This window comes from Odontesthes bonariensis, chromosome 15 (genome assembly GCF_027942865.1).
Source record: "Odontesthes bonariensis isolate fOdoBon6 chromosome 15, fOdoBon6.hap1, whole genome shotgun sequence".
Taxonomy (NCBI): domain Eukaryota; kingdom Metazoa; phylum Chordata; class Actinopteri; order Atheriniformes; family Atherinopsidae; genus Odontesthes; species Odontesthes bonariensis.
Genome location: NC_134520.1, coordinates 33923038 through 33935249, shown reverse-complemented (window position 1 = coordinate 33935249; position 12212 = coordinate 33923038). Strand labels below are relative to the sequence as shown.

Below are 12212 nucleotides of genomic sequence, written 5' to 3'. Positions count from 1 at the left end.
AGTATCGTCACAGCGGTTTTTGTTATAATGGAGAGCTGTGAAGATAAATTGTTACAGCACAAAGCAACACGCTGGCAGAAAAGTGGTTCATCTTCTACATTTCCTGCCTCTCCTAAACTAGACCCATTTAAGCCACATTCCCACTAATGTATCGTTCACATTACACTCTGGTGTTTCTAGTTTTAAAGTCTGATCAGTGCCAGCTACATGCCTTTTCATGTAGAAAAGTCTTCGTTAACTTTCCACTGTTATAGGAGTAGCTCCTGGTGATTCAGTCTGGCTTCTCTCTGTCTGTCATGATATCACACACTGGAATAAAAGCCGAGTAAAATCCGATCAAATCTCACGTTTCACTCAGAGTCCGTACGACTGTAACGTCACACCTTCAGCCAGTGGCGTTAGTAATTCATATGCAGTGTGACACGTTTTAGAGCCTATTTAAATCTGAAACTCTTTATATAAACTCCTGCAGATCAGGTTATGTGTTCAGGGTAAGTTACCAAAACCAGAAGCAGAACTTGGAGACTCAACACACAGCTCAGAACCATCAGCCCTGTTTCTGGTAAATCCCTCGGAGAGCTGCTACTCTCTGAATGAATTTAAACTTCACGTAAACCACGTTATTATGTAAGATCGTTGGAAAGCTTGTTGAGAATGCTCCGTCCTTTCTGCTGCCTCCTCTTCCAGTGACCAACTTCATCATGAAGGCCTTCATAAATGGGAGAAAGCTGTTTGGAACGCCCTTCTATCCCGTCCCCGGCACTGAAGTGGTACGTCACTCGTGACTCGGCTCCTCTTCTGACACATAACGTAATTATCGGGCACCGTCGTGATCAAACTCTCCCACTGAAACACGTGTGCTGTGTTGTGCCGCAGGACTACTTCTTTGACTCGAAGGTGTTGACGGACGGCGAGCTGGCGCCAAACGACAGGTGCTGCAGGATCTGTGGGAAGATCGGCCATTACATGAAGGACTGTCCGAAGAGACGCAGGTTCTTTCCTTTTCATTTAAGGAAACGTTTTTCACATCAGAAAAGGAGACAACAGTAGTATTTGGATATACTACACAATAATTAAACTTCTGAGCTCTGACCACATAAAGAGTCTATTTAGATTATTTTAAAGCATCGACATGACCGACACAGAGTCGTTGTGTCTAATATATCAAACAAATCTGGTATAGTAATATAGTTTGATGTAGAAGCCTGTTTCTAGATACATTAGCTCTACATTAGCTCCACATTAGCTCTTCATTAGCCCTACATTAGCTCTTCATTAGCCCTACATTAGCTCTTCATTAGCCCTACATTAGCTCTACATTAGCCCTACATTAGCTCTACATTAGCCCTACATTAGCTCTTCATTAGCCCTACATTCACTCTACATTAGCTCTACATTAGCTCTACATTAGCCCTACATTAGCTCTTCATTAGCCCTACATTCACTCTACATTAGCTCTACATTAGCTCTTCATTAGCCCTACATTCACTCTACATTAGCTCTACATTAGCTCTACATTAGCCCTACATTAGCTCTACATTAGCCCTACATTAGCTCTTCATTAGCTCTACATTAGCCCTACATTAGCTCTTCATTAGCCCTACATTCACTCTACATTAGCCCTACATTCACTCTACATTAGCCCTACATTGGCTCTACATTAGCTCTACATTATCCCTAAATTAGCCCTACATTAGCTCTACATTAGCCCTACATTAGTCCTACATTAGCTCTACATTAGCTCTTCATTAGCTCTACAGAGCTGCATTTAATGGATAAAACAATTGGATATTTTGACATCAAATTTAAAACAAGTGTATATTCTTGAGCGTTTGGTGTCTTTATATTTTTTAATATTGGGTTTACATCATTAGCAAACGATTGCATTTTACTTTTATTAACTTTTGATCAATTTATTTACACACCTTTCCAGCTCATTTGGAAATTGAATTCCTTAGAATCCTAAGATTAGGTTTTTCAACAAATAAGTTACATAAGAGTTAGATTTACTTTTATTTGTGTGTCTGAGACACCACTGAAACTAATGATAATTTGGTCTTAATAATAATAATAATAATACATAGGTTTTATATAGTGCTTTTCCAAATGCTCAAAGACGCTTTACATAAGGAACAAACAGAAAGCATAGACAAAAAAACAAGACATTATAAACAAGAGAAAAACACTGTTACAGACTTTAGGCACATGGGGGGATGTCTTGAAATATCAACACAACAGCCCCAAAACCGAGACATAAAGAGGCTGTTAGATCTTTATTTTTATTATTATTTATAGTTCTTTAAGATAGGGGGAGGATACATAAGAAGAATCGGTGCAGCTTATAATCAAAGTTGTCAACAGAGGAGTTGGAGAAAAGATTTAGGATTGTACCTAACTGAATAAAGTGACCGAGAACAATCTAAAGGTGCATTTCAACCAACAGCAGTCAGAACTTAAACGGCCTAAAAGATCATATCAGCCTTGGATCTGATGCGTTCCCTCTGAGGTCAAAGGTTCAGTGTAGAGGCGACTTAGGAGTGTAGAAGTGTGTTGCTCCAGCCCGTCCGTGCATTCAGCATTAACCTAAACATAGCATTTTATTGCTCTAAATCACCTGGTTATTATGACCGCTGTTCCTCACGGTTCAGAGCAGCTTGCTAACGCTTCAGCTGTGTTAATATATTTATTATCTGTGTCCTGCTGTGAAAAGATAATTACAGATTAGCATCTTATTGCTCCCATTTCGCTGCTAACTTGTCGTAGCAACTTCTCATTCTGGAGGTCCCCGACCATCACGTCAATTCAAAGTAAAAACGCAAGGAAGCGCTCAGCAACTCCTTTCAAATGTCCAGGGTTTTAGTTTCCTGTCACACTGAGCTCTGCGTCTTCATTCATTCTGGAGCTCACAGTTTAAATGTTGTAACTTTTCCTGTTAATTCATTAAAGTTCAAAGATTTTATGAGCTATTGCGGATATTAAAGCTGACATGTTTGAGTGAGAAAGGCAGAAACAACCAGAACCCCCCCGAGCCTGTGGTTCCTGCGCTCAAAACAAAAGGGGGCTCAGGAAATGACCCCCTACATGTCAAACAAACATGTCAGCCCTATTTCCTGTGGTGGAAACATGGCTTTAGTAGCAGCCAAAATGTAAGGAAAGGAGGCTTTATTATCTTCTTTAGGAAAGGAAACGCTGGAGCATCCTTTATAAAAGAAGTGAGATAATTCAGCCCCACACCTCAATTATTTTCATCCCGACTTTGACTCGTGTGGATGAATATGAGCCCAGGAGGGTGAGTGTGAGCAGCCTGTTTCACTTTCAGCCTTTTTCTTTCCTTTTCTCAATTATAAACCTTGATAATAAAGTAACGTTTTATAACTTAGTCTGCTAATATGATGTGTATGATCTACCGTCATGAGATTGCATTAGACTGAATATCTATGTGAACCTCTGTAGTTTGTCTAATGCAGAATCTGTGCCGATCCCGTGGCTGCGCCGTTGTTTTCTTGTGTCATCTTTCCTTAACTTCGTGGCATTTTTACAACGAGATCAAGGAGAGGAGCTCATTAAAAGGAGTTTTTTAGTCATTTCCAAGTCATTAAATCCACTCGTTGGCACTGGTTTCAGTATTTTATTGGCAGGAAAGAGAAGTCTTCTGTGTGATAAATGCGTTCCTTTTTGTTTTTTTTTTCCCTAAAAATGTTTTCTGTGCCAGGATGAAGAAGAAAGAAAATGATAAAGATGAGGACATCAAAGAGGAGGACCGAGAGCCGAAGGACCGGCGTTGTTTCCAGTGTGGGGACACTGGTCACGTACGGAGAGACTGTCCCGAGTACCGCCACCTCAAACAGAGGAACGCCGGGACGGCAGGTTAGCAGACACGTTGCTTTAAACACAGAAGCTCTTTTTTCTGAACGTATCTTTGCTTTCGTTTTTAACAAGAGCCTCAAAAACTCCACCGAGGCTGAAAAAGAATCAGGCGTTAAGTTAGTCGCTTCTACACCGGGACACGCCGACCTACCTGCAAATCTATCCGTAACTTACTGAGTAATCTTCCAAACAGACAAACCAAACCAAAGCATTTTTTAAAATGGGGGTTTTTCCTCTCCCTAAAGATAAATCTCCACCCACATGAAAACACCGTTGCACAGTGTGGATGCAGCCCGTTGGACACGGCTGACGGGCGCTCCTACGACACTTTCCTTCCCTTCAGCGTACGGCGGAGGCAGCTGAGTCATGTCTCACTAACTCCAGCTCCTCCGCGGTCCGATCCGAAACCAGCGGCGTTGGCTTTGGGTTGTGTGGTTTTAGTCTAAAGCTGGATTTACAGTTGTTCACATGTTTGAGAATCCAATGAAAATGGAAATGGTGTCAGATAAGGGAAGATTGTGTACCCGATTCCTTTCTTTTTTTAATTTTTATTTTTTAAATTAACTTTTTATTCGTTTTTACTTGGTAACATACACATATGTGCCAGTTGGGCACAAAAACATAACATGAAATGACGAAGGGAGGATTGTGCACAAAGTAAAACAGCAGAATCAAAATAATCAATATGACCCCAATGATATGTTGGTCAGCACTGCTCACTGATCTATATGATAGGGAGTGTAGGGAATTATTCACTGAGTCTGGTCCTTTATTTTATTTTAATTTTTTATTTTCTTTAGCACTAGTTTCTTGTGTTTATATTGAATCCTAAATTGTCTTCCCATCTGTCTCGGTACCTGACTTATCGCACTTACTCTAGCACTAGTTCTGCTCTCAGCTGTTTGGTTTTGGAAGGAAATGCACTTATGATTTACTGTGACGTTGTGAAGTTCTTTTGCCTACCGATGTTGAACGCACTTATTGTAAGTCGCTTTGGTTAAAAGCGTCTGCAAAATGACCGCAATGTAATGTAATAAGCACATCATACATAGAAATATAAGGATGCTGCTCGAAAATAGGGAAAAAAAATTCAAAATAAGATCTTAATAGAGGGTTTGAGCCAGATCTGTATCGATCGATATGAAATCAGGTCTTAAAGTTGACACATAGCTGAGCCATTTTGACCAGTTCTCTTCAAAAATATCAGTTTGGTGTCTTAATTTCAATGTAATTCTCTCCATAACATATATATTATATATATTTATTTATATAAATATATATTATATGTGACATCAATCCACTCATTTATTGTTGTTTTTTCTTTCTTAAGCCACTTTCTGGTCAGAGCCTTTTTACACCCTATAACAACACTCTCAAAATGTATTTGTCCCGCTTCGTGTATTCAACTCCATCCAGATCACATAGCTACATAACTTTGAAGTTTAGAAACATTTTCCTTTTAAAAACAGTCCCCAGGACCCCGAGAATCTCTCTCCAAAACGGAGCCACAGAGGGACGGCCCCAAAAAATGTGAAAATGATTTGCTGAAGTATTCCCACAGGACCGATTCCTTTCTAATCTATGTTTAGACTGACTGTGCAGACAGCTGAAAGCTCGGTTGGTAACCATATTATGTCTGCAGATTATCTGAGTCTCGCTGGCCTTCGGCTTCTTTCTGCTTTTTCTGCACATGTGGAACAGGATACTAAATACAATCTCAGCCAGAACCAAAGAAGAGAAATGCTTTAAATACCCAGATTTTAAATGGTCTGCAACATGGCTTAATACCTCAGATATTTTATTACAGGACAAATGACAGATGACGAGCTGCATGTTTTTAATGCACGTTCAGATGGGAGAAAGGAATAATGTTGGTAATGATAGTGGGAAAAGTTGTAACTGTTAATGTTTTGTCATTTTCTCAAACCAACGATGAGACCCAGACACAGTCAGAGGATCAGAAATAAGCAGCTTTTATTGGTTCCCACAGCTCCTCACATGGTGCGAACGGTGGTGAGTTCCCAGTCCATCCCAGTTCCCCAAACCGCTGTGGACTGTCCCGGAAGGACCAGGCAGCCCTCTGAATGTGTGAGTACCATCAGACCACCAGCGCTATTTTATTTCTTCATGTCACCTTCAGATATTTCTACTAGGGCTGGGCAACGATTAAAACGATTTTTAATCTAATTAATCACATGATTTCCCTGATTAATCACGATTAATCGCATTTGTGCGCAAAATCCAAAAATGAATCCAAAAGTAGTGTATAGCTTTCAGCATTTAGCTTTATTTTAAATGTGCTGCCATATGAATGAAAGTGCCATAACATTTGTTGTGCAAACACACTTTTAACATCAGCATCTAGTGCTGAACGATCTATCGTTTTCGACCGAAAATCGCGATCTCAGACAACACGATTTTGCGATCGTCAAAGCTGCGTTTTTTTTTTTGTTTTTTTTTTGTGGATTTTTTTTTTTTTTTTTTGAAAAGCTGCCGTCGGCAGGTTTTCAAAATTCCGAGTCTAAAGTCAGAAAATTCGAACTGATACAACTTTCAGGTCCCTCTCCAACCTCTAACAAGCTCCGAATCGCCCCCCAAACCCCTCCCCCTCTGTGGACGAGGTTGTGCACGTGAGTTCACACCAGTGTGAGCGCACACAAGCTGGGGCAGACTCACGCTCAGCAGCATGTGCACAAGCTGTGATTGACAGGTAGGATTCCTCCACCCTAACTTGATTGGTTAAAAACAGCCGGGAGCGCTCGGTTTTTGCAAGCACGATTACAGGCTTCAGAGGGAGCTACAGATTTCGATATTTTTCCTAAATAGCCTATTTAATATTCTACTTCCAGAATCCCATGACAGTTCAAGCTAATATGACTAAAAAATAGTTGCCGACCGCAGCTATTTTTTGGGGCTTTTTATGCCTTTAATGTTAGGACAGTTTGAGAGAGACAGGAAGCAGGGGGCAGAGAGAGGGGAAAGACACGCAGCACAGGGCCGCCCGGTGCGGGAGTCGAACTGGGGCCAGCCGCATTGAATTAATTTACACTGAAACTTGATTTAAAGAAAATAAATTGTGGTTGAAATCGAAATCGCAATCTCTGCCAGAAAAATCGCAATTTCAATTTTTTCTTAAAATCGTTCAGCCCTATCAGCATCTTTCTGTAGTTTTTATGTAGAAGCCTCGCTCCACTGTCTGTTTCCTTGAATGACTTGCTGCTATCAGTTGTGTGTTTTGCCTTTAAGTGATATTTTAGACTGGAACTACTACGCTGAGAAGACAATTCAACTTGGCAGTAAATGCAGGAGTTTTTTTTTTTTTTTTACATTTATTTTGAAATACGTGCTTTTATGTTGAAACGAGTAAAACAGGAAGTAGCGCCGGTTAGCTCTGTTAGCTTCACACCTGTAGCGGTGATGTTAGCTGCTAGTTTATCTTTATTTTATTACTCCATGCTTCGCGGTGTTTGCTGTAACTGTGTGAATGTGATGCATTCAACAGACTTTTACAATAATAAAACGTGCGTTAATGCGCGATAAAATATTTATCGGCGTTAAATAATTAACGAGTCAACGCGATAATAACGAGTTAATTCGCCCAGCCCTAATTTCTACCTTTTTATTTCAGGTTTGTGATGTTTGAGTCCTCAGCTTCTCGTTTGACCTAATTTAGGGTTTAGAATTAATTAACGTTTAACGAGTTGATTGGTGTCTCGTGCAGATTTTTTTGTCTCTCGTTTAATGGTATGAAAGAAGTGCGTTGATTAATCAGTCGCAGTTAAAACTAATCTGAAAACCCATCTCTTCAGGAAACACTACCCAGATCCGCCCTCTTAGGACATCACCTATTTCGTCCCAGCTCCTTACGCACTTATTTGTTTCCTAAATTGTCTTCCCATTTGTCTCGGTACCTAACTTATCGCACTTACTCTAGCACTAGTTTTGCTCTTAGCTGTTTGGTTTAGGAAGTAAATGCACTTATGATTTCTGTGACCTGAAGTTCTTTTGCCTACCGATGTGGAACACACTTATTGTGAGTTGCTTTGGATAAAAGCGTCTGCAGAATGACCGTAATGTAATGTAATTAGGGATGCAGCGATACCACTTTTTTTCAAACCGATACGATACCGATACTTGGATCAGTACCGATGCCGATACTTCTACCACAAAAAAATTGCAATGATTTGGAAGACAGGTTTCGGTCTCACTAGCCTAACCACACTGTTCCCGGTTAGCTCGACATCTCCCCGAGCCGCCAATGTAAAAAAAATACAACAAAAATGACAAGTCACCCTCTGATCGCGGTTTTCATGCAATAAATTGGCATCGGTTAACTTAAACAAGTACATTAGAATAATATCGGCCTGATATCGGCATCGGTGCACCCTTAAATGTAATTTTACGTTTGTAATTTTTATCTCAAAATTTTATTTTATCTGTGATGAAGTTATTCGTATTGCTATTTTTTTGATAACTCTCTTAGTATGTGAAGCACTTTGGTCAGCTGAGGTTGTTTTAATGTGCTATATAAATACATTTTGAATTGAATTGATCCCTAAATGTAATGTAATCAAAGTTTCCATTGCAGAAATGTGTGACATGCGTGGTTCTTCTGTTCTTGTGTTTGCAGTCTGACAGTCGGCAGACTCCGCCCTACTCCCCCCAGCCCACCGCCGTGCCCCAGAGCTCCTCCCAGTCCGCCGGCTCTCCTCAGCCCCCCCACAGCAAACCCGGCTCAGCTGGTCCCCAGAAACCGCCTGCCCACCCCCAGGTCCCGCTGTCTCTCTTCAGCTTTCCCACCTCCCACCCGGCCCAGTTCCACCCAGGGGCCCTCACCGCACTGGGGCTCCTCCCCTCCCACCAGCACCACTCCCACCAGTCCCAGGGGCAGCCTCATCACCCTGTCCACATCCCCTCGACGTCCTGGCCGATCCACGGTCCGGTCCTCGCTTCGTCTTCTCCCACCGTCCCCTCCCCGCCCGGCCTGAAGTTCGCCCTGCGTTCGGCGGCCGGTAACGGGAGTCCCACGGGCTCGGGGGGCAACCCCAGCCCCATGAATCTGAACGACCCCAGCATCATCTTTGCCCAGCCGGCGGGGAGACAGCTGGGCATCGGAGGGCCAGGACTGGAGGGACACTGGCACAACCACCTGGCACAACCTGGGTCACTCATGGGCAACGGCACTGTAGTCAAGTCAGGTATTCACTGGGTGAACTGTGGTGGCACCGTCCGTCCGTCTGAACAATACGGCTCAAAGATTAAAGTCAGAAGGTTGAGAATAAACCAAATAAAGCCAGTTTCAGTGTATAAACCCACAGAATACCCTGTGGGGAACAGCGGTGGTGGTGTGTAGCTCAGGAAGTGTTTCTGTTTTACTACATCTAAAGTCAGACTGTAGTCAAAGCTGACTTTTAGAGATTAAAGTCGGACATTTACATTGAGTCAAAGGGGAATTCATAGACTGCAGTGCGTGAATGAGCTGGTGATGTTATCCTTTATTCTGACAAATTATTTGTCTGTCGATCAGAATTGGTACTTTAAAGAGGTTGTGCATATATTCGTGCATCATTGGCGACATTCCTCAGAGCTAAACGGTCTGTTTTCAGCCGGGTTTGAGGGTCTCCATGGTTACACCTGCATGCATCACAGAGAGGATTCGCCCGTCGTCGTCTCGTTGGTCATTTTTTTAGGCGGATTACCCCGTCTTCTATATGACGCCGCAGAGCCTCCGGTCCTCCGCAGAGCCTCCGGTCCTCCGGTCCTCCGTAGAGCCTCCGGGCCGCTGGGGTTGGATCGGGCCAGGTTTTCTGTGGTGGAGCGGATGTTCTGTTGTCTGGTTTCCCATTCTGCGTTGTACACGGGGGGTGTTATGGCCTGAAAATGGCTGCCTGCTCTCGACGAGTCAGCAGGTAGTTTGGTTTCTGCTCTGTTGTGGCGTGGATGTCGCGGCTTCCTCTTGTTCTGCAGCTTTGAGTCAAGTTCCTGAAGGTTTCCGCCAATCCGACTCCGTGGTCACGCAGAGGCTGTTAAACCTTTCGAAGTTCTCAGTCGGGATGTCGGATACGCAAGGCAGTTCACCTCCCGATCAGTAGGCGTCGCTACGTTAAACGACCCAATCTCTCTACGTCTATGGTGAAAGTGGTGGATTGATGGTTCACCTTCGGACTCCGTTCCACTCCTCACAGTGAACGATGGCGAGCGAGAGAGAAAGACTGTTGTTGGAGTTGGAGCTTGTTGATGTTGAAATGCAAATAATTTGGACCAAATGTTGACCGGCACACAGTAAACTCTTTTAGAAATGGCGGTTGTTGTTGTTCTGAGAGGAAGGAGCTAAACCAGAAAAGTGATTCCGGAAATGAGGATGTTAGCCGACCAACTACATACTTCCATACTGCATACTCATCGATCAGACAGTATGCAGAGCGTTTACCCACAATGCATTTCGCTCCTGCCCGAGCCAAAATCAGCCGGTCTGAAGCTGATTTCGCTTAAGCTCTAAACTCTGTAAACTTTAGCAACATTTGAAACATTTTCAGGCGAGAAAGTAGTCGTTTAGATCCCCAACGTGTTGAAAACCTGACAAAATACCGGCTGTTTACAATTTTTGTTCCCACGAATTCGTCGCTACTAAAGCTAGCCACAGTGAGCAACGCACTTCCGGTTATTTTCACAAAATAAAATACCCGTTGCCTTTTATCATAGGGAAAGCCGTTACCATACAATTGGTGCTTTTGTTTTGAAAACAGGAAGTGAACCTACCCTCGTTGTAGCTAGCTTGAAACTGCCGTTTTGACAGGAAATGACGATCGGCAACGTCTCGTTACGTTGCATCTTGGGTAGTTTGAGTATGAGTAGTAACCTCATGATGCATACCCAACATTTCAGAGAATCTAGTATGCATCCGGGAACTTCTCGCATACTCAAACTCGCATACTAACTCAAAAAGTTAGTATGAGTAGTAGGAGAAGTATGCGGTTTCGAACACAACCTTAGTTTCTGAGACGCAGGCCCAACCACTGCAGAGGTCCCAGTGTTTGGTGTCATGTGGATGGTTTGATGCCTGCATTTGCAGCTCTCATGCAGTTTCCCTCCAAACTTGACTTGATCGGGGGGGGAGAGTTTATTCTCAACATTATGACTTCTTCTTCTATGGTTTTTCTCTCTGTGATCCCCTTGATTTGTCTTTAATCAAGTCTATGAATATTTGTACGTCTCGTCTCCACAGAGTCGGGCCACCAAGCCCAGCCTGTTGGTGTGAGCCAAGGTTCCCGGCTATGGGATCACAGCAAACCCCCCCAGTTCACCCTCTCCCCATCCTGGCCCTACAGGGTGCCGCAGAACTTCATCCAGCAGGGCAACGGAGGCTTCCAGCCTGGAAAACCCTTCATGGCCCCAGGTCAGAGTTCAAAAAACAACCACTGGTTTTACATTATTAATGATACTCGCAGGTGCTTACGTTGAGTTGTCGTTCTTTCCTTTTTAAAAGGTTCCATGGTGCATCCGAACCCGAACTTCCCGCTGGTCCCTCACGTCCGGCATCCAGTCAACCTGAATTTTATCCAACAGAAGAAATAAGGTCGCATCTCTTTTTAATTAGGTTAACGGTCAGTAATATAAAGAATTATGTACTCTTTGCATCACTTGATCACATGACAATTTTTAAAATGAATTTTATCATTTTTGTACAGTTTTTATGTTTTATTTTTTTTGTCTCATTACATTGATTTGTGATACAAATGTCAAATATTTTAATACCCCCGTTTTTGAGGGGGTCCAAAAAAGTGTTTTTATTTTATGTGTAAAGTAAGGAGGAGAAATGTAAACCTTTATTTTTATTAGCTGTATTCATACTTTGCTTGCAACGAGATGAAGGCTTTGAATAGATGTTTGTTTTAAAAACAATCTAACGTGTCACCCCGAGTATGTAGTGCCAAAAAAAAGCAGAGCTAGCAAGAAAAAAGGGAAAAAAAATCTTAAATATAGAAAAGGCTACAAAAAATAAAGAAAAAAAAGCAAACTACTGTGTTGTGTGGTTCGATCTCCGTTACGCTTCTGTGAGTCTGTGATCAGAGGAAAAGCCCTTGAGCAAGGCACCGTACCCCCACGCTCCGCTCTGACAATAAAGTCTAAGTCTATCTTATCTGATCTTAAGAAAAGACAAATGAGTAAAACTCAGAAAACTGGTCTAACAGGATGTTGCTCGGCTTCATGATGACTTTTTTTTCTACTTGAATTCGCACTGATTGAGACTTTTCTGTGGAAATTTTAAAAACTCGCCTCCACTCCACTTTTAAGCCGTTTTGTGCCACTTGTTAACGGCATCGATCTAAGTTTGTGGCTGTGGT

The 12212-nt window shown here is 42.5% G+C and overlaps 1 protein-coding gene across 2 annotated transcripts in view; it reads left to right on the top strand.

The window, feature by feature from the left end:
* tut4 (terminal uridylyl transferase 4) overlaps positions 1-11891 on the top strand; it is a 39157-nt gene extending 27266 nt beyond the window's left edge. For both annotated transcript variants that reach the window (XM_075486040.1, XM_075486039.1), the window contains exons 24-30: positions 688-770; positions 877-992; positions 3713-3867; positions 5858-5955; positions 8498-9065; positions 11093-11263; positions 11354-11891. In XM_075486040.1, the coding sequence (XP_075342155.1) occupies positions 688-770; positions 877-992; positions 3713-3867; positions 5858-5955; positions 8498-9065; positions 11093-11263; positions 11354-11442 (1280 nt within the window). In that variant the 3' untranslated portion in view covers positions 11443-11891. The remainder of the gene's footprint in view (positions 1-687; positions 771-876; positions 993-3712; positions 3868-5857; positions 5956-8497; positions 9066-11092; positions 11264-11353) is intronic.
* Positions 11892-12212: the final 321 nt, after the last annotated feature.